At 45.3% G+C, this 23,206-nt stretch overlaps 2 protein-coding genes across 2 annotated transcripts in view; one reads left to right on the top strand and one right to left on the bottom strand.

Moving 5' to 3' along the window:
* Positions 1-7,681, bottom strand: part of TMEM186 (transmembrane protein 186) — a 65,022-nt gene extending 57,341 nt beyond the window's left edge. The window contains exon 1 of the mRNA XM_085628333.1: positions 7,616-7,681. The gene's annotated coding sequence lies outside the window, so the exon portion shown is untranslated. The remainder of the gene's footprint in view (positions 1-7,615) is intronic.
* Positions 7,410-23,206, top strand: part of PMM2 (phosphomannomutase 2) — a 155,900-nt gene continuing 140,103 nt past the window's right edge. The window contains exon 1 of the mRNA XM_085628332.1: positions 7,410-8,007. Coding sequence (XP_085484458.1) covers positions 7,942-8,007 — 66 coding nt within the window. The 5' untranslated portion in view covers positions 7,410-7,941. The remainder of the gene's footprint in view (positions 8,008-23,206) is intronic.

The following is a 23,206-nucleotide window of genomic DNA, read 5'->3' as shown; positions in this document are numbered from 1 at the left end:
TTGACCCACCTCCTCGGAAAAGGGCTCGCAAGGAGCATTTTGTTGATGCTCCTTCCAATCCTCCCATTCTAACGTTTGAACCTTCGGAAATTATGCATCCCCACTCCTCTTCTTGGTTACCTTCACCAGCGGTGGCTGATTATGTGCAATCTCACATTCGCCAACCTTTTGCTCAGGATGTCCGAGCCCGCATGAGATCTGAGTGTCCCCGTCCTGATCTGGCGGACCATTTAGCCGAGACACCGGAGATCGACCCTACCATGGTCACCTACCTTAAGAAGTACGAAAGAGACCCCAAAAAAGGTTTGGACAGATCTTGGCGCTCCTGCCAGGATAAATTATTAGATTTATTGGGCCCACTCACAAAAATGTTGGATTTGGGTGTTCTAGCTAAAGAATCATCGGCTCTTGTGAACCCGGATGAACTCATTCAATGGGCCCAAAGGGCCATATGTCAATTGGGCAATGCCAATTGTGCTCTTTCATGCGAACGACGCCGCTCCATCCTTCTCCGCCTGGATCCCAGGCTGGCGGAGCTCTCCTCTTCAGAGGCCGGTCCCTTGGCTCAGGGGCTCTTATTTGGTCAACCATTCCTCAAAGAACTTTCCAGTTTTGTGGCCACTTTCAGTGGCCTTGACAAGGCCCAAGCCTCGCTGCGGCGGGCGTTTCGGCCGGTTTTTGCAAAGGCCGGGCGTCTTAGGGGACGTTCGTTCGGCCGAGGATCCCAACAAAATTCTCAACGAGGATTTCAGTCCCACAGTGGAGGTGGACAGGATTCCGGCTTTACCACCCGTTCAAACTTCTATCCCTCCCGTAAGGGAAGGGCACAGTTCCGGAAAGGTCGCTTCGGAGGACAGCAAGGAGGTCCTCACGACTCCAATACTTCAGGTGAGGCTGATTCCTTTTTCCGATGTGTTTTTGGGGGGAAGGCTCCATTTTTTTCTCCACAATTGGCAGCTAATCTCCAGCGATGCTTGGGTTCTCGAAACTGTTCAGGGCTACAAAATAGAATTTTATCAGCCCACACCTCAACCTCTCCTTCCCACCCCGTTGGTCTTTTCTCTTCAAGATCAGGAGATCATTTCATCGGAAGTCGACTCCATTCTTGCGAAAGGGGCTATTCTTCAAACTACCCGCCATCCAAGAGGGTTTGTGAGTTCGGTGTTTCTGGTTCCGAAACGAGGGGGTGGATCCCGCCTGGTCCTCAATCTAAAAGAGTTCAACGGCGGAGTGGTTTATCGACATTTCAAGATGGAGGGGATCCATCTTTTGCGAGATCTTCTCCGAGCGGGAGATTGGATGGTTCGTCTAGATCTCAAGGACGCCTATTTGTCAGTCCCAATCTTCAAGCCTCATCGGCGGTTTCTCCAGTTCCAGTGGCAAGGGAACTGGTTCGAATACCAAGTCCTTCCGTTCTGCCTCTCGTCGGCACCCTGGTGCTTCACGAAACTTCTGAAGCCAGTGGTGGAACACTTACGCGCTCGGGGTCTCCGCATGATTGTCTATCTGGACGACATTCTGATCATGGCAGATTGTCTTCACAAATTAATCTTGCATCTCGATTGGACGATCGATCTTCTCCAATCCTTAGGGTTTCTTGTGAACCCGCAGAAATCTGTCCTCACCCCTTCTCAGGTGATGGAGTTTCTAGGTTTCCAGGTCAATTCTCTGACCTGTCAACTTCTGTTACCCACTTAGAAGATTCGTTATATCAAACGGGAGTTGGTATCGATTATCTCCAAACGGATTGTGTCATTGAGATCTATAGCTCGTGTAGTCGGTCTTTTGGCGTCTTCAATTCAGGCGATTTTCCCAGGTCCTCTGCATTACAGGGCATTACAGCGGTTGAAGATCCGTCATCTCCAGCAGGGTCTACGCTATTCCGATCAGATTCCTCTTTCAGAAGAGGCGAGGTGCGAGATGCAGTGGTGGTTGGACCACATGGAGGCCTGGAATGGACGAGCCCTGTTCGGTTCTTCCCCGGAGATGGTGATCGAGTCCGATGCCAGCCGGTGGGGCTGGGGAGCCCGGTGTGGTCCCATTTCAACGGGGGGTCGTTGGTCCCCTCAGGAGTTGTCTCTTCACATCAATTGTCTGGAACTCCTGGCGGGGTCCTTTGCGATTCGTTGCTTCACACCTCTTCGAGCCAATTGTTGCATGGACAATGTGTCCGCGGTTCGGTATGTCAACAAGTTGGGCGGCACGAGGTCCAAGCTCTTAGCGGAGATCGCCAAAGATTTTTGGCACTTTTGTCTACAGAAGAAGATCACTGTTATTGCAGAGTATCTTCCAGGCCGCAACAATCTGATTGCGGATTGGCATTTGCGTTACCTTCGGGATTTCAGCGACTGGAGGCTTCATCCTCGCATCTTTCGTTCCCTCCGTCGGTTTTGGGGACAGAGTCACATCGACCTCTTTGCCTCTCGCCTCAACACGCAGCTTCCCCGGTTCTTCAGTTGGAGACCGGATCCGGAAGCCCTGGCCACGGACGCATTTCTCCAGTCCTGGCCTGCCCTTCTGTGCTATGCCTTTCCTCCGTTCATGATGATTCCGAGAGTCCTGGCTCGCACAAAGCGTTATCAGTCAGAGCTGATTCTGATTGCTCCTCTGTGGAGGGCTCAGGCTTGGTTCCCAGTTCTTCTGGAAATGTGTTGTGCGGTGCCGATCCTTCTTCCCCAGAAGTGGAATCTTTTGCTGGACCCTCTCGGGAATCCGCATCCCCTGATCCAGTCAGGCTCTCTCCGTCTTCTGGCTTGGCGACTTTCGGGGACCGTTGGTCAGTCCCAGGCCTTTCACGCGACGCTTGCAAATTTATCAGTGAATCTTGGGCACCCAACACTCACAAACGCTACGCAGGTTCTTGGAAACGATGGTGTGATTGGTGTGTTCAACGGGAGGCTGATCCCGCTACAGCGGATGTCTCTCTAATTATTAATTTCTTAGCTTCTCTTGCCTCTTCAGGCTTAGCTTATCGGACGGTTAACAATTCCGTTCTGCCATTTCGGCAGGCCATAGTCCTCTTGAGGGTAAACCTGTTGGTGAACATCCTTTGATTACTAAATTGCTCAAGGGTATTTGCCTGGCGACTCCCCCTTGTCCTAAATACACGTCTTTATGGGATGTCTCCATTGTCTTGAAGTTTTTGGACGCCTGGCCTTCCAACTCCTTGCTTTCCCGCAAACAGTTGTCAGCCAAACTGACCATGTTGTTATGCCTTGTCTCTTGCAGACGGGTGTCTGATGTTCGGGCATTAGACTTGGCTGGTCGTTGTTTTACTCCTGAGGGTGTCACTTTTCGCCTCTCTCGTCGTACCAAAACGAATACTTCATTGATTTCCTATCCTTCTTTTCCTCTTCATCCCAACCTTTGTGTGGTCCAATGCGTCAAGGATTATGAGGTATGTACTGCTTCTTTACGTTCTGATTTACAGGGTCAACTGTTGATTGCTTTGCAGAAACCCTTTCGTCCTGTTACCCCGGCTACTTTAGCTCGTTGGGTTCGCTGGCTTATGTCTGAAGCCGGCATTGATGTGTCCATTTTTGGTGCTCATTCGGCACGAGGCGATATGGCTTCTAAAGCTTTTTCAATGGGTGTTACTTTGTCTGACATTATGAAGGCCGCAGATTGGTCTTCTGATTCCATGTTTAAATCTTTTTATTATAAACCTATTGATCATGTTGCCTCAGTAGTGGTGGATAAGCTTTGAACAAGCATAATCGGAGCCTCCAGTCCTGACATAGAATTAAAAATTTGCAAACATTCGTGACAAGAATTTTCAATTCTATTAAGGACAAGGAGGCGAGGATTATCCCACCCATTTTGTTTCTTCTGATGTATTTATTTGCATTTATACTGATGTTTGCATATGTACTATATATCTTCTGATGATGTATTGCTCTCTGATGTTTTTTCCCCCCCTTGTTATATTTTATTATATATTGGATGTATTTTACGGCAGTCTGTCTCTTTTCAGGTTCTGACCCAAAGTGACGATGTTACTGCTTTTTCTGGTTTCTTCTGCATCCGATGGCTTTCGGCTACCAGGGTCCTGTCGCCTTCCAGTGCTGTGTGTTTTTTCCTTATGGACTCCTGCGGCTACTGATGGTGGTCCCTCCTGTTGGTCATCGTGACTCTTAATCTGTTTCCTTCTATTTGAACTGTTCTCCTCACCAAAGAAAGAGGATGTAGTACTTGCCATATTACCTTTTATACTGTGTACTCTATGGTTATATACGTCATACCCTAGTGTTTATGGGTATTGTAGTTTTTTGTTACACATACTGTGTTCTTATTGGCTGCTGAGCATTTCTAGTAAAGAAATGAGAAAGCATAATCCTCGCCTCCTTGTTTTTAATAGAATTGAAAATTATTGTCACGAATGTTTGCAAATTTTTAATTTTCATTCAATTTTTTCGTGTGCCAAGAAGACTCCTTCTAAAATATTTCTGGAAGAAATCGGACTTAGTCAGTTTCATTTGGGGCAAGCATTATGCCCACGCTTTCTAAGATCTACAGTAGCCTCTGGGTAAAGCAATATTTTGAAAAAGCTTGTTTATTGCTCAAATGATTATTTTATCAAAATGGTTTGCTATTTTTGTCAGATATCCTATGCTGAAAATAAAAAGTGACATCACCCAATAAAGACTGGAATGGCTGTTATTTCTGTCATAGTGTCGATATGTTACCAGTTATGGTAAGATTTCAGCTGTTGATTAAGAAAACATGTTTTGGGCAACTTCTGAACCTTGCCAGTGTTATCCAAGATGAAGAAGTGAGAACACCAATGTATTTACAGCTCATACACCGCATGGGGGGATCCCAACCAATCAAGTTGTCAGGTCTCAGCAGTAGCCTACGAAACAGCACAAATATGTAGGTAGAGCTACATCAATCTCATGCCAGGTAAACGGCCGGTGATTGCTTGCTGGTCTGAGGGTTGACTCTGCAAACAAGTTCTCATAATTGAGAAAGGCATAGAAATGGGGTCAGATTTGTGACCCCAGAACATTTGTGACCACAGGGATAACTTAAGCGAAATGTCAAAAATGTACTTCCGTTTATATTCCCTGAGGATTAAGGAGCACATAGTTGTTGGAGGTTTAATTTTATAAAACAAAATAGTACATGCTGCAGGCAAACCTATCTTTGTCGATGCCAATACGAGATGTGCAAGGCCCGGCAGGCAGGACTCCATCCAGAGAGACGCCGGGCACCGAACAAAAAGAAGAAGACACACAGTCAAAACACCGCGGACAAGTACATAGGCCCTGAGAACAACCAACCACGTCAATCGGCGGTCATCACAACCAGAAGATAAACATCAGGGCCTGAGAAGTGCAAGGGGAACTGAACGCAATTCACACAAGTGCACGAGGAACTCAATGCAATCCAGAGAAGCCAGCATGATCCAAAGAACACAGTTAATAGATGCACACCAGATACTCAACACAATTCAGCCAAACATACCAGGTACTAAACACACTCCAGCCAGAACTGGTGTTCAGTGCCTGCTGTATTCAGAAAACGAGGTGCAAAGAAGAATCCCAGGCAATATGACTCACTCCAGTGAACTGCACACTGTCCTGGACACGCTGTGGCAACTGACACACTGCAGTACAAAGAGGAGTGAACACAACCCACTGAAATACACTATGTACCCAATCAAGCACCAAACACACTCGAGGTTACTGAATGCACTGCAGTGAAATCCATCACATACTGACCACATGCCATTTGTGACCATGAGGCACTGCAGTTGTGTAAATCTATACGCAAACACTTCATAGTGAAGCACGGCGCAGTGAAGTACATCTGCAGTGTTGTGCATCCAGCACTAAGCATACTCCAGTGATCCACAACATGCACAGAACACACCCCAGTGGAGACAAAGAGGATGACACTGCCCTGAAACACATCGGACACAACGTCCATTGGACTGAGGTACATCAAGCGCCTCGCACAGTGAAGGACATTAGGCAAAGAGGACGCTGCAGCACAAAACACACTGCAGTGAAGAGCATTAGGTCTGAGCACACTGTAGTGGAAAAAAGAGAACGACACACTGTCAACAGACACAACCTCCACTGGAGTAAGGTACTTCAAGAAGATTGTACAGCGTGGTGACATTAAGCACAGAGCACACTGCAGCATAAAACAGGCTTTAGTGAAGAGCGTAAGGACTGAGCACACTGCAGTGGAAACAAGACAAGCCCGGCGGAGCGTGGCGCGCGCGCGGCGGGGGAGCGCATTCCAGGCGGGGGAGCGGACCCTTTGAAGTACGATGCCAAACGGATTGCATGGCGGCACGATGCACGTGATTGTGCTCGCCACATGCAATCCGCTTTTGGGAGCACTTTTGGGAGCCCCTTTACTAGAGTCTCGCATAGCAATTGCTATCGCAATAGCTAGGCAAGACCTAATAAACTGAGAGCGCTGCGTTTGCTTGTTCAAACACCTACTATGACTCACGCTCAGTGTTGCAGATATTGCATTATAGCCCTTATATACTTCCAGTTATCCATGTTCTTCGTACAGGGGGTTAGCTAATTTGTAAACGGTCTCGGTGTTTGCAGAAAGACAACGTAGGCACATAAACCTGTAATGATTTGCAAAGGCTCACATAATGCATTCTCAAGAGTCATCTTTGCGAACTCCTGCAAATACATTCATTTGTTATTGTAAAGCAACTCTAAAACACGCAGAGATGCGTACACGTTTGTCTGTAGAGGTCAATAGCCAATGTGTAATTGTTGGCTCCTTCATTTAGTTTTACGGTTTTACCTGTTCTTTAAATAATGTCTCTCCTTCTGTGGCGTGTGTACCTATCTGCTCTTGTGACGCCTTCTCCCGCTCCACTTCCTCCATGTAAAGTCCGTGCCAGATGACCCAACTCTTCGAAAAGGGTACAATACTAACAATAGTCTCTGTGGGCGCCATTTGCAAATGGGATCAGTTTCTCTGTGCACAGTGCAATAATCAGTAACAGAACATAACAGAGTTTCCTATGTATACCTTGCTGGTTCAATAAAAGTTGATACCAAAAACATCATCATATGCAGTTATTTTTATAGTAAAACTCACATTATGGACAATGTTTGACTTAGTTTGAAATGTTGCTAAGGTAATCGCTATGTAACTCCAAATGGCTAGGTTGCCATCTTGAAATGGTAGGATATACAGCTAGTTCATCAAAGAGATGAGATACTAGTATAGGTGATATGGAGCTGCGAAGTTTGCAGGAACATTCATATCCTAGTTCAAGCTGATGTGTTATGCGTCTGTTGATACCGCTGTGTTGAAACAATGTCACAGGACACTACAGATATTGATTCTGACTTGGGATCTACATTTGAAAGTAAGCGAAAACTACAGCTCTTTGCCTTACGGCTAGAGCTGCCGACTTTGGAGCGGGGGGAATAGAGTCCGATCCTCGGTAGACTCAGCATTCTGTGAGTCTGGGCAAACCAATTAATCCCCCTGTGCCTACCAAAAAATGAAGATGATCTTCTGTTACGTAACTGGTGCTCGTGTAAAGCGCTGCAATACCTTCGGGTCGAGTGCGCGCTATATAAAATCTGCAAAAATAAATGTTACAGAAGAAATGAATCTTTTTCACCTGTCTATAACCAAACTCAGCTTCCGCTCCTGCAACGTAAGTCCTACTTTTATGTTTAAACTTCCGGGACAGGTCTTTCCCTTCTACTGACACGCTTTTGATACCAGCGGGGAAGTTTTTCTTTAGCATTCGGGATTTGTAGTTCGCTCCCATACTATTGCCATTTTGTATTATATTCATAGTGGGTTATAGAACTATAACTCCCACCATACCGCCGGGGAGGTGTGTCTGTTCAGCTGACTTTTCAATACCAGTTTAGTTATGCCATTCATCAGTTTCCAGTTGTAAAGAATTCTCTGCAGCAGCTGATCTCTGTAGTCCCCGGAATGGCAGCTGATCGTAGCGTCTTGTGTCTCTTTGATGTGGACGGTACTCTTACAGCCGCCAGACAGGTACCGATTTTATTTTCCTTTACACAACTCACATTGTCTGTTCTTCTAATTACAGTAAAATTTTTCTGGGAAATTCATATTGTAGCAAAACTTGACTCCTGGACGGTTTTTACTTTCTTCTGTCTATTCAGCTTAAAGTTTTAGACCAAAATATAATTTTATATTAATAGAAAATATTAGAATTTCTAGTATTAGGAATCCACTAGGGAATATTAATGTTAATTGAGTTATGAAAGATGCACTAGAAACTGAGAAGGTGCTGATTTTGCCATATACTCGAAACACATCGTCCATTACTTTTTGCAGATAAAACCGTGTTACTTCGGAAAGGTACTTCTACCAAAGGATATGTATTTTTTAGTAGATTGAAAAATATGCTTGCATAAATTCTAGTCTTATAGAGCCTGATAGGTGCATGCCCTCCGCTTACATCATTTGCTTGTCATACGTGTTGTCAGCATCTGAAACAAGCATTTGCAATGCAATAGGTCTCGCATTTGCGAGAGTTTAAGCTATTGGCATTGTAAATGACAATGCATTTTTTAGCCATTTTGAAAAACAACATAAATAAAAGGCATTGTCATTTATAATGCCAATAGCTCAAACTCTCGCAAATGCGAGACCTGCTGCATTGCAAATGCTTGTTTCTGTATTGTTAAAAGGGGGAAGCTCATTCAGCTGTCCGCGATGCACATAACCAGAAGGTAGGACTGTAGATGTTACCCAGGCGAATAATTGCATTTTAAACGCACCGTTTTAAAAAACAAATGTCTGTGGTGCCATGGTTTGGTTTAACGTGCTTTTTTAATTTTACACTAACTTCGTTTGAAAAAGGTAGAACCGGTTTTATTTTACGTGCTGCTTGAAGGATTTTTTAGCTGTTTAACCAATGGTTGAGTGATATGCATTTATAAGAACTGATTTACTGGAGTTAATAATTTTATTGTACTATGCAAACCTGCCTTCTGCCAGAGTCCTAATGTACATGTTATGCAAATACATCTTGCTCAAATCGGCACCGCTGTGTCACTCCATTTTGTAACTGTTGTGCTCTTGCAATCTTCTTAGGTGCTTTTGTTGAACCAGGACTGTTTTCTTCACTTTATTGCTCAACATCATCATGTTCTGGAGTGTGTTGTGTTTCTAACCTACTTGGCAGAGAATAGCTGTGTCTGCCTCAAGCCATCATTTAAAAACCTAGATCTTTTGTTGACACGTTCTCAATTATATGATAAGAGGCATAATGCAGGCCCTGCGGCCAAGGAGAGCCCAATATCCTTCAAGGATTTAGGGGTGGGAGATGTGTTGGGGGGGGGGGGGTGATAATCCTTCACGGACCCACATTGAGCCCAAAGCCAGTGAATATCTGTGAGAGATGGGAGACTCACGGGCACTCGTTACATTTGGAGGCTTAATTAGATTGGCCTATCTATGTTGCTCAATTGTGGGCAGTGATGTTTAACAAGGAATCTTACTGGTGTGGAAAAGAACAGAATTTAATCTCTTTCGTGAATGCGTGTCAAAAAAACCACCACTCAAAGGCGTTGATACAACCTACTTATTTACATACATATTTATGCACTATCCACACGCCACAGCCAGGGCTTCAGTTCATTGGTATGCAAAGTCATACATCATCCATGCAGCCATAATTTCCTAGGGACTTCCCTGCTTTGAACAAAGTTCATAACACAATATTGTGTTTGATGGCATGAGCAGCAGTGTGAGATGTCGGTGGGGATTCAACAGAAAACACAGAGCCTCACTTCAAGGGGCTTTTAACCTCCATTCAAAGTTCCATCACCTCCTGCTGCTGCATTCAATAAGGTAAATCTGAGCTGTTCTGCAAGATAAGTCTCCCCTAAGTACTCTTGCTGCTGCATTTTTTTTCTGATGTATAGAAACATAATGCGTATTTTTTACACTTCTTTCATTTCTGGTGTACTCATACGGTGTTTTTTTAATTTACTCACCAGTTGCTGAATAATAATAAGATTTCTATTTATAGCTATGAAATTTGTACTAAAGTATGAAAAAAAAGCATTTCCGAAAAAGATTGGAAATCTACTTTGTCCCAAAATATGCTCATGTCGACCGCTGTTTTCAGACTAACCCGCTTATGTGTATAGACATCTACTTTCCAATATGGGACCCCATTTCCTGAATATTCCTAGAACGGAACTTTCACACAATTGAATTCACAAATAATGGCGGCAGATTGGATTTTGGTGGGGTCATGGGGGTTGACGTTCTATATATAAATATATATATATATATATCTGGGATGCGGCACCGCTTTAATGGGTGACCGAGCTCGTGCACCTAATTAAGGAATCAATGGGGAACAAATGGCTGCCAGGGACGGAGTTGATATCGCTGGTTTTGAAGCAGCGAGACATTGGAGATGCGCAGACACTCAGCCGTGGCATTTGATGTTGATTAATGGTGGTCAGCGAGACATGAAACGGGAATCAGGGGAGCATGGGTCAGAGACGAACGTCTTGGTCCGTCCTATCACATCAAACCACCCTCTTTAAAAATCGGATGTGTTTGCTGCTAGGCCGTAGTTGTCCGATGCATTTTTATTGTTTGAACAGTGCGAGTGAAGGGAGTGTTCAGGGCAGTTTTCAAATTATATATTTCTTTCTAATTTAATCAGACAATTATGAAAAATATCACAATCCCTTCTCCCCGGCCGTCACGCTGTGCATTTGAGACTCTTTTTCCTGTCTCTGAACTCTGTCGATCCATACTTTAATGAAGAGACTCTGGCCTGGGGTAGAATCGTGAAACTAGACCAGGTAAAATAAGTTATCTGCTCTTAATTGGACATTACAGCCTGCTGACAGGCAAACAAAGGAGGGCGAAGTTCGCAATGGAGAACCACAATGCACAGCGTGTAAACAAAATAGAGGCATGAACTGTTCCACAGTATGTCAGCAGAAAGCTCAGAACCCATTAATGCAGACAATCCCAGGAGAAATGTTCAAATCCTTTTAATACCGAAGAATAATAACAGCTGACCTGCATGTTTTGGAAAGCCTCGCAGGAACATGGCACACCAAAACCACATGCCTCATGAAAAGCAGCCTTGAGCCTGCTCCAGTGGACACAGCCAAACACAAGCGCTCGCCAGGCAGCCGCGGCACCCGCGCTTTACTTTTAACATTAAAAGTAAAGCGCGGGTGCCGCGATTATACCAAAAGTAAAGTAATACAAAAAACATCTATTTGTTTACTTTTGGTATAATCGCGGCACCCGCGCTTTACTTTTAATGTTAAAAGTAAAGCGCGGGTTCAGTGATTATAACGTCATCGCGACCAGAAACCAACATTTGGATAATTAAGCACTGCTTGAAATTCTATCATTTTCAATTCCCTAATTTTTTCAAATGCAAATTACTCCATAAAAATAAAGCACAGTTATGATTACACATTGTAGATGAGTTTTGTCGTCATTTTAACCAAAACGTCTCGATAAACCCTCAGAAAATGTAGTTGCCAAACAAAAAATGTCATGCCAAAGTTACTTTAATGAAACTTTTCGTTACTATACGAGTGGCACGCTTTCATGCAATGTGGCACGTTTTCAGTTAACAGAAATAATACTTCAGGGTGAGTGAATCTATTTCTCAGAAGTGTATATTGCTCTGTGTGACTTGTAATCGCCACCTCGATGTTGCTCGTGTTGGTACAGAGAATGATTCAGCATTTACTGTATCCAATTCTGCTGAGTAACGCCAGAAAGGGACCATATTCAAGCTGTGTGTGACCTAAAAAGCCATTAATCAAGCAGGATGGCTCTGTCTCCCTTCACGCCCAGGGAGGAGGGAGATGCGAGCAGAGCATCAAAGGGCTGGGTGAGAAGGGAGGGGGGAATGCAAGGGTCAAAGCGGCGAAAGTGAAAGTAATCGAGCAGAGCATCAAAGGGCTGGGTGAGAAGGGAGGGGGGAATGCAATGAGCAGAGGAGCAGCTGTGCACGTGCATGTGATCGTGCACTCAAGGTTTAGGCCAGCCAAAAGACTGTGGGTAGCACTTTGAAAATCCCACATACAAAATGTCTCTTCGTGCCTTTGGCTCGCGAGACCTAAAAAGCACACCTGCTATTGTAATGGTGCATTGCTAGTTCTCCAGGGCATCCTGAAGTCTGAGGCTGTGTGGACAATTCTTGTAAAATGTATTGCCTGTTTCCTTTGGACCCGGATGAACTAGATACTATAGCATGTTCAATGAATTGCCTAATACCTTAGTTTGGTGAGCTGAAACAGTTTTGCTTAACTCTGGAAGGTGATGTAGTCTTCCACGCTCAGTTGTCTATACAGCAGGAGTTGACATGTACTGCAGTCTTTTGAAGCTGGGAGTGAACATTTTGATAATAGAAGCTCCCCCCAGCTGACCCACTCTTTGCAGAGTCTGCTTAGAAAGGGTGCGTAACCCCCCAAATTCGATGATGGCACTTCAGACGAGATTGTGTGAGGTAGGTATCCCCGCCCTGTAATGGCCATAGAGCGGACTGGGAGTAATAGACCAGAGCATGTAGGCAACAGTTTGGCAAAGAAACCTGCAAAGGGAACTGTATACATTTCTGTACATTGGTAAATGGAGCCTAGCGAAAATAAAACACAGTTTCTGGTTAGGGTCCCAGCGCAACCACCTCAGCAAGCACTCTGTGAAAGTACCCTGAACGATGGGGCCTATTGGAGTGTTTTATGGTAGTGGAGTGTGCAGTGAGTACCTGCAGTTCGCCACAGAAAAAAGTGCCAGTGGTCCAGGTTGGATGAAGATGTAAAACGGCACCCACCATGTCAAACGTAGGCTGTTGACTGGTACTCAGTGAGTTGATGAAAAAATGAGGTCACATTTCAGCCATAGATGTCAAGTACTGCAGAGGGAACAAAATAACCCTTAAGTCTTAAGTACACTGCTTAACCCCTATGATGAAGGTGATAAGAGAGCAGGGACCCAAATGAATAGCAGTCTTTGACTGTAATGATAGCTTACAGTGTCGAAAGAAACAACAATTCTATATTCAAATTTTTCTTGGATTGTCTCTTCTCCTCAATCCCTGTGAATTAAGGAATCTAAATATAAACACCACCATAAATTGTCCTTGGGTGCAGAACTCTTTCCTTCTACCCTCCACCCCCCGTTGAGTTAGAGAACCCCCACAATCCACTTGTAATACATAACCCAATAGGTCTTCCCCTGCACCTCACAGGGTGCCCAAAACACAGGCAGTAAAGGAAGCGGAAGCCTTACAGACTCTCCAAAGCAGATCAGGAGCTGAAAGTCCGGGTCCGAGGCAGATCAGCAGCCAGCTGCATCTGGTTTTGAGAGGCAGACTGGTCAGTGCCTTCTCAGGCGAGAGGTGGGAGCCAGCTTTCTCTCTTCCGACTGAGGATGAGCCATTTTCCCCTTTTGCCTCCCTCCAACATTGTAACAGCAACTGAGAAAACCTCAGCCATGAGGAACAGCTAGACCTCTCATCACCAAGTCTACTCCATCACCCCCCCCCCCTCCCGAGAACGGGCAAAAGACTCCTAATATGCGCTTCCCTTCTAGGAGTGATGGGACAGTCAGCCAATCACTCAGTGGGAAGATACCTTCAACCTAAGCTTCTTGTGCTTCACTCTGAAATATACACCCCTACCTCATCCATCAGAACGATGTTACATAAACCATCTTTTCCAGGTGACTGGCGGAGGTGGTGTCTGACTCCATGCCTATGACAGAGTTTGTGTATATAGTAAGGGTATGTATTTCAGGTCACAAACTAAATTAGGTCGTCTGCTCCCAGGAGCTTAGGTGGGCTGCTGGGGGTCTCACCCCCACTGGGGACAACTAATCTCTCAACCTCCCTAGAGTGGCTGCGATGGAAGGCCATCATCTAAAGGAGCATACCTTTTAATTGTCCAGGCTTGCCTGTTACAAGGGAGGTAAAGACTATATGCTTTTGGACCTTATCATGCAATCAGAGAGCAAGTAATCCCCGGTGGCGAGCTCTCCCCTTCGAATATTTATTGCAGATATACAACTGTATGCCTTTATGAGGTCTACCTGGCCGGTGAGGCCCTGGGTGATACTCAGTGTGGTGCCTCAGGCCTGCACTGGTGACCAGGACATCAATGGTTCTACCTAGTGCTCCAAACAAGTCCTGGAGTTGTGATACTACGTCAAAGCCCGTCCTTGGCATGCCTATGCTGTGTCGTACCCCTGATGTTCTATTTACACAGCCTCTGAGCCCGGGGTGGTCTGTCGAGGGTGGAATGTTAAGGGGGGAATTCTAGGGCTCAGGAGCGGGGATTCAGAGAACAACAGTTGGTGGAGCTAGATGGATGTGGTCCCATTGTTGGGTGCTCCTAAAAGAAGTTATGAATAAACCACTTCTTACCTGAACCCATGAGTGTTGTCACTGATTGTCACACCTGGCATGCCCATGTGCTGCCGATGCACTGCCTCCCCTTGATTCATACTGAGCTCCTTGAGATGCCCCCTGACAGGGATCCTGCAGCAGTTGTATTTGACCCAGGCCTCTGAGTCTCAGCGTGTTATAGGAAACTAGATGCAACATGCCTACATGCATAATGGGAGTGGGCTGCTGACACTGCTTCATCAGGGGAGAACTGAATGTGTGTGCGAACAAGACGCAATGCTACAAAGGCAGGAGGATGGCCCATGCTTAAAATGGAGGTAAAAAGAACAACTGATGGACATAATGCAGAACAATGTCATACATTCACCCCAGTACAGAGATCTGGGCCTAAATCTTTCGTATTTTTGCTCACCATGCCATTCCAGTTTGGACACAGGCATATGCAAATCAGTCTTGACCCTGCGCCCAATGGGAACAGTCCAGCTCGAACTGCCAGGCCAGGTCCTCCCTGGACTGGAAACAAGCATCCTAAGACCGGTTTCGGGGTTTCACCCCTCAACAGCCAGGATAGCTTGACCCCAGTGGCATGGAGAGCACGGGACCCACGTCTGGGCATACCTGTCCCACTCAGAGTGACCAATGCAAGAATGATGGATTCAACCCAGAGCTCTTGACTGGGGGTGAATGTATGATTTATTCAGCATTCTGTCCATCATTTGTTTGTGTAGCACTTTTCAACCTAAGTGGGATGGGTATACCCAGACATGGGTCCCTTGTTGACTGTGCCACTGGAATAAAGCTAAAACAACAATTGATGGACAGAATGCAGAACAATGTCATACATTCACCCCAGTACAGAGATCTGGGCCTAAATCCATCGTTTTTTTGCTCACCATGCCATTCCAGTTTGAACCCAGCCATATGCAAATCAGTCTTGACCCTGTGCCCCATGGGAACAGTCCAGCCCGAACTGCCAAGCCAGGTCATCCCTGGACTGGAAACAAGCATCCTAGGACCGGTTTCGGGCTTTCAGCCCTCGTCAGCCAGGATAGTTTGATTCCAGTGGCATGGAGAGCAAGGGACTCACGTCTGAGCATACCCTTCCCACTCGGGGTGACAAATGCAAAAACAACAATTGATGGACAGAATGCAGAACAATGTCATACATTCACCCCAGTACAGAGATCTGGGCCTAAATCCATCGTTTTTTTGCTCACCATGCCATTCCAGTTTGAATAAAGCTAGCCTGGCTGACGAAGGGTAATACCCAGAAACCGGTCCCAGGATGCTTGTTTCCGGTCCAGGTAGGACCTGGCTTGGCAGTTCGGTCTGGACTGTTCCTATGAGGCACGGGGTCAAGGCTAATTTGCATATGGCTGGGTCTAAACTGGGGTGACATGGTGTTCAAAGGAACAATGGATTTAACCCACATCTCTTGACTGGGGTTGAATGTATGATTCATTCAGCATTCAGTCCATCATTAGGTTGCGTAAAATGGGGGTAGGCGCCTTGGGCACAACAGACCAGCAGGATGTCTTTGTGTTCTCATCCAGAGGCAAAGACTCATCAAGTTAAGAGACTTGGCTTTACAGCAGGATATCCATTTAGCAGACTGAGCTGAGAGCTGAAGTCATATATGTATGCTGCGGTACAACTCCCTCAGCAATCTGATCCAAAGAATACTGTAGGAAAGTAGGATATGCTTCTTATGGTTACCCCCACTTTTTGCTAAATGTGATACTGTTTTTGACTAGTCTGACTGGGATCCTGCTAATCAGGACCCCAGTCTATCTTCTTTCTCCCTAAACTGTTATGATATATACTTAGGTACACTCCAGAATGGATACTGGGGTACCCTTGTCAGTCCCTAGTATATGGTACCCATGTACCCAGGGCATAGGTACCCCAGATGCCTCCCATGGGCTGAAGCATGTATTATACAACCCATGAGAGGCCATGCAAAATAGAACTACAGGCCTGCCATTGCAGCCTGTGTAAGTTGGTACCTGCACCACTTACTTAAGATATAGGTTTACTATATCTAAGGGGCACTGCACTTAAAACCTATAAGTCACCCCTCTAGCAGACCTTTACAATTTTGAGGGCAGGATGCTTGTTTCTACGTGGGAGGGTGCCACTGCATGAGCAGAACACCCCTGCAGCCTATGGAGTACATTCTCCTGGTTTGTCAGTGAGGCAGCATTTACGACATATAGAGTGGTATTATGCGACCGCGTGATGACCAACTCTAAAACGTCTAAAACAAACCCTATCATGTTTGGTGTCAAAATGTTGGAATCATATCGGTAACCGGTGTGAATCATACCCACACACCGCTTTATGGTGTGGGAGGTATGATTCCACCCCTCAGAACCGAGCTTCGCAGGGTCCCTGGTGTTCCTGGTACCAGCCTTCTAGTCCTGGGTAGCACAAAATGGTTGCTGCCGACTAGAGACACATTTCTGCCCTCCTGCTGCTGAGCCAAGCTCGAACAGAGGAAGGCAGAACAATAGGCATCCTGTCACAGGGAGGTGTGACTACCTCCCAGACAGGATTTAGTGTATAAGAGCTGGGCGGGTGCGCTTGCAAGCGACTGAATGTCTGCATGAGGGGCACATTTGGTGTCCCTGTGCATAGTCCAGTTCAAACCAGCTCTGGCACCAAACTGGACAGAGGACATGGGAGTAACCTCCCCACTGTCCAGAGGGTCCCCTGAGTCTTGCCAACCCTCTTCCGTGGGTACATAAGGGCTTACCTGACTGTAGGATCTAAGATTTGATGTGGACAAGATTCTGAACCAGAAACCACTGAACTTTGCTGGACTTCGTTTGGGCCCGACTTCGTCTCCCTCTCTGTCTGAAGCATCATCTGTGCCCGTGCACCATACAGGATCCGTGCAGGACCCGTGGAGCATCAAGGAAAACCAAAGATATCTCCCTTGGAGTGAAGGAGTCACTCCCCTGCATTTGCAGGCACCGCAACACTGCTGTCCGGTCTGCTGACCCTGAGCTCCTACGGACTCGAAGGCTTCAGCAACACAGGAAGTAGGTTTCTACATCCCTCGAGGTCCGAGCTGCCCTCTCACCAAGTTTGAAGTCGGAATCCCTCATAGGGGCTGCAATACCGGAATCCCTGTGCACCGCATACATTTGCAAGTGCATATGCTTGTTGGCGTTTCCCGAACAAGTGCATTGGGCTCCGAGTCGTCCCAACCTCTGGCACCATTTCCTACCAAGAACTTCGGACTCTTCGCACCAAGTGCTCCGTGGGCTGTTGTTTAGTGAAATCGCTCAAGGTCCTTTTGCCACTCCTGGGCCTCCAGCCTGTGGGACCACTTGAGGGTCAAATTTGCTTTTCATGGGCTCCTTTGGTTGCTCCAGGCCTGTCCTGACTCCCATTGCTGTGGTGAGTCTCCTTGGCCTTGCTGGTCCGAACCGTACACATCCATGACCTTCTGGGTGGGTTGCCGTTGCCAAGGCTTGCTGGTGCTCCCGCAGGACACTGACCCCTCAGTACGCGAAATCCTTCGTGAGACCGCTCATATCCGGCTCCTAGTCATCCTCGACATCTGCTGGTCCCCGTAGCTGCAGAGTCAAGAACTCCCATCAACGCACCTGAAGCACCTGACATTGGTGAGCATTCGTCTATCGAGCCCCTGGTCACTCCTGAGTAACCCAAACTCTGTCTCCTCTGGTTTCAGGTACTCTTTGACAAGAATCCACCTTTGGATTCCAACAGACACTTGTCCTCCTTCCAGCAGTGGCTCTTCTTCGAAGTCCTCCATTGGGTTCGACAGCAGTTTCCGATGCCACTTCAGACCTATGCACCCGGCTCCCCTGGGGTACCTCGGTATCCATGGGTGGGGTGGCTCTCCAACCTCCTATCTTCCACGGGGTTTCTTCGAAGTCCACAGGGAAGGGACCTTAAACTCTAAAAATTCAACCGCAACTTTCCCATTGAATTGTACAGAGCACACTGTTGTGTTCCCACACTGCATCTGTCCTCCATGGGGTCCCTAATTACTCACCTTGGGTGGTTCCTTGGGGTCCCAGCAATTCTACGTCCTCTTGACACAGTCTTGACTTGGGTCGTGGTTCCTATACATCTTTCTTAGTATATGGTTTGGTCCCCCCTGGGGCCCACGGTGTATTAGTGCTATTTACAATCATTTCTGTGCTTAAGTATTGCATGCTTTGTGATTATCTCTGTGTAGGAGATACAGTTTCATACTAGATTGTGTTATATTAATTAATACATATTTTTATAACTACTGTGTGGTTCTCCTTTCATTTAACAAATACTATAAGGTTTCATTCTGGTAAAACAAGCTGCTTAACATTCCTTCAAGACTAAGCCTGAAGGCTGCTCTCCACAGCTACCAATTGGATAGCTTTCTAAAGTTATCTTTGATCTCTTAAATCACCATAAGGGTTGTTTTGACTGGTGCAAGGTGCCCACTTTAATTAGTGGACATCATATACCTGTCCAACTTCTCACAAATACCCTAGAGGAATAGGGTAGCAGAGAGAAGAGTAGACATTTCTATGGGAGGGAAGCAAGGGAGCCCAAACTGGGTGTGAAATGGTGCATGAAAGGATGTTACATTTTCTTTCACAGAATTGTACATAATCCCTATGATATTGGCTACATAGTTATCGCTTTGCAGGTGCCTGGATACATTATTTGGCTTCCTGCATGTGGGCAAAAGGTCTTGGTGATCATGTTCAAGACACTACTAATGAGACAAATTATTCAATTGTTGTGTATGTTACCTTGGGAGTCCTGAGAGTTCATATATAGTGAACTGCATGAGCCATCTGCAGAATGCATATTTCACTTCATGTGGATAAAGAGGCCGATACTAAAAGATAACCGGTCTTGCATTGTGTGAAGGTAGAGGAGAGAGGGTTCCAGAGATCTGCTGCAAGTACTAAGAAACATCTGCCAAGGTACATTTCTGGTGGATGTGTTTATCTTTAGGGTGTTGCTTAATTTTAGAGTGTAGTCGTTGAGGTTTTATTGCAACAGGTCTTGAATAATTTCAGGGCCTTTACCACAGAGAACTCCATGTGTACTGCATAGCATTTGGAATTTCACTCTGATTGTCAATCAGTGTCATGTTTTCCAAGCAGGTTTAATGCGCTGTGTTGAAGTAGTATGGTTGAGGCATTCTGATCTCAAATGGAGCCTCTGTTTTAGGTAGTCCAAAGGTTTGGGAAAACTGCATTTGAATTGTGAAGCTGAGATTGTTTTGTGAGCTATTGTATAATGTACCTTTACTAGTAGCTAGTGATAGGATCCGAAAACGGAAGATCTTATCTTCCCTTTATTAACTTGAGTTTCTCGTGAGAGGGTTGAGCCAATATAATGTCTGGCATTTTTACTGACTGAGACACATATGCACGTGCAGATCTACCTGGATATGGGGTCACGTTTAGATGTGATGATTTTACATTTGATAATGTCAGTCAAGTTTGAGGCTTGGTCTGTTCTGGGCTGTGCCTCATCTTGGTGACAGTGGTATTCCCATGAAGCAGAGTTAGCCATTCAACAGAAGCACTTGAGAGCAGAGGCAGATATGAGGCTTCAAACCTCCGTTGAGTTAAAAAGAATTGATCAGGTTACAGAAAAATGTTTAGGGGTTACTGACAAAGAGGCTTTAATATGTACACTGATCCATTTAGAAGCGGTAAATAGAAGAAGTAGCTAAATTCATTGGACTCTGAAGGGGCCTGATAGAACTGCCTGCTGAACCTGACTGTTACATGATCTAAGGTCGTCTTTCTTGTATTAGTTTATTATGTTTTCATTTCTTGTGTTGTGCTTCTTCTGTTTTTTAATTATAAATTTGGGATCCTGCCTGTTTTTGTTTATAGTTAGGTCTTGTGTCATGTGTGGTAAATATTTCTCCTTTACCGGGACTGAATTTGATACAGAAACATTATAAAGTAGCTCAGTAAAATGAGAGGCAGAATCCGTGATATTAGAGTTTCAGAATGGGCTTTATTCCAATAAGCGATTATAATCGGATGCTTTAAGTTCCATCACCACGGGAGTTCAGGAAGTGAAGTACACACTTTATTGACAAGCAGTAACTTTTATAATACATACATTATAATGAAGTGAATACAGTAGGCGTAACAATTGATAAGGACATTGACGTTTGGTTTGCGTAACCGAAAATGGGTGTAATAATGAGTAAAAAGGAACATGATTGGCTATGATGTAATACATAGGTGGATCTATAAGATAATACTTGGCATTGATGCGCGCGCAGCAGTCTGACGTGTAATTGACGTGTAACTAGGGGGTGACGGGGACTTGACATTTAGCTCTACGTGTGGAGACAAGAAGTCTGGGGGGTCAAGTCAACCTAATCCCAAATCATATCTAACATCCTATGTTTAAAGAACTATGTTATCCACAAAAGAAGGACTTTCGGACAGAATCTATTCTATACTGACTGTGCGTGCATGTACAAGCGTCTAAGTGTCTACATGAGATGCGAGGGGGTAGGAATATTCCATGATAACAGGGCTATGAATTACTTGCATGAGGACAGAGAAGATGGGCCCTCTTGCTTGGTAACTGGAAGAATGTTTACTTAAGCTGCTAGGCAGGAATGCATCGGCTGAGGGGGAAGCAGATAATTCGAAGGTGAAATACAGTTCTTGGCAGAGAATAGGCTGATGTCAGGCTTCGTGAGCCGCGCAGAGAATGAGACAAAGTTCATGGTCACAGATGCAGGCTTGAACTGGAGCTTTCAGAGGCAGAAGGCAAGAGGAGTTCGATGACAGAATCAGGGCCTACTTGCCTGGACTGTAAAATGGCATAAGTGAACCATATAAAGCCGGTGGCCTTTCATATTTAGGAATGGAATATCCAGCCCATTCATGGCGGATCTGACAGAGGACATGTTGACGGTGGACGCACATGTGTTTGCGTCATCAATACTGGAACTGGAGGGAACATACATGTACTTGCGACATGCACATAGAACCGTTGGGGTCCAAGATAGGGGACATAACTGACCAGGAAAATCCATATTTCCACATTCCCTCCTTGTCCCCTTCTTGCCCTTCAATAGATATCAATCTTCATCAATCCATTGATCTGTTCATATAGCATCATTTGTTCTTCTTTCTTCTTCCGGGATCTTGAATGAAAATCTTGATGTGGGATGCACGATGTGGCACACAGACCACAAATTGCTGGTCCACATTGTAGGCATAGACAGCAACTGAATAGTATGAGAAGGCCAATACCTAGGAAGGATAAAACTCTCCATCCCCAGGCTGATACCGTATTCCAAAACCAACTGGACCAAGTCCAAGTGCCTGGGTTCTGGTGTATCTGGCTTACTATCTTATGAAGGCGAGTGATGGCTTTATATACGGATGGCGAATTTTCTGGTATGAATACGCAGCAGCTTGATCCGATGACCCTACAAGCTCCGCCTCTATCAGCCAGGATGACGTCAAGGACAAGACGATTTTGAAGCACAACAATCCGCATAGCAGACTGTTCTTCTGTTAAATTGCCTAAGGCGGAAATAGTTTCATTCACTACTGCTTCAAGGGTTCTAATTAATCTACGTATCAGCTTACTATTAGTAACAGTACCTATATAAGGAAAGATGCCTTTATTAAAATCTACATACTTGTCCCATGCCGTCTCAGTGTAATCGACACTGGGGAGATCTCTCCGTTCTCTGTTGTGTACTAAATGAATATTTCTATAATAATCAGGAGGAGCTAGGAAAACAGGTGGCAAAAGGAATGCAATGTAGCAGGTACCATCCCAATCTAGAGGTAGACACATATATGCAGTCTGACCACATATAAAGTAGGAGTGGCGATAAGCTCTGAATGAGGATTTGCCTTGATCACTGAATTCTACTGTAGTAGTGCATTGACTATGGCCCATATGTATGGAACCAACCTTTCTTACACATAATTCACCTTTTGCTGGGAATACTGACATGGTGGGTAAGACTAGTTCAACTTCGGATACGACATTTAGAATCATGAGATTAGGTGTAAAATTACCTAATCCATATACTTCATTTTCTAGATCAGTTCCTGTTCCTTTGGGGCGACCCTCCTTGTCAGGGTAGCAGACCTTGAGTAAAACTAGGTTCAGGTCTCCCCATACCCAATGATCTTGGTAAACTGCTGTGTCTGAGTCTATGGAATTAATTAAACTAAACCATGCTCCACAGGAGCCATTATGTGTAAATGGATGCGGAAAGAAAGGCAGGACTCCTTCATAGTTCTGATAGGGAGGGAGTCGGCCACACACCCAACAATTGGTGGCGTTACTAGTCTGATGGGAATGATGTAACATACTAATGAAAGTGTTATTGCGCAGCGCAAGTCTATAAGACAATTCATGCGGAGGTAAGTCACTAAAAGAATGTTCAGCAGCCACATTATAAACATGTCTAGAAATAGGGTAATATATGTGCAACAACATACTTGTAATGATTATTAAAAGACTCAATAAAAACAAAATTAATAATGTCACTATGCAGTGGCTACGCAATGATTTACAATACGCCTGTCGTTTCAACATTTTTCCGGTATTTCCTCTACTTAGGTCCAAGGGATACATGTCAGAGACAATTCAACCGCTTCACCTTGGAGAGGACTTAAACAATCAAATTGCTCGACTTGGTGGGCCTAAGCTTCAGTTTGTAATTTTCAGATTTGTTAGGTTCAACAAAAGGAAGCTTTGTATCAGTCTGTGAGGGAGCGCAGGGCACAATGTCTATATCCGAAGGTAGTCCATGAAATTTTTTAATGTGGCTTGAATGAATCCAGCCCT

Source organism: Triturus cristatus, chromosome 10 (assembly GCF_964204655.1).
Source record: "Triturus cristatus chromosome 10, aTriCri1.1, whole genome shotgun sequence".
NCBI classification, from domain to species: Eukaryota; Metazoa; Chordata; class Amphibia; order Caudata; family Salamandridae; genus Triturus; species Triturus cristatus.
This window is presented reverse-complemented; position numbering and strand designations above follow the sequence as displayed.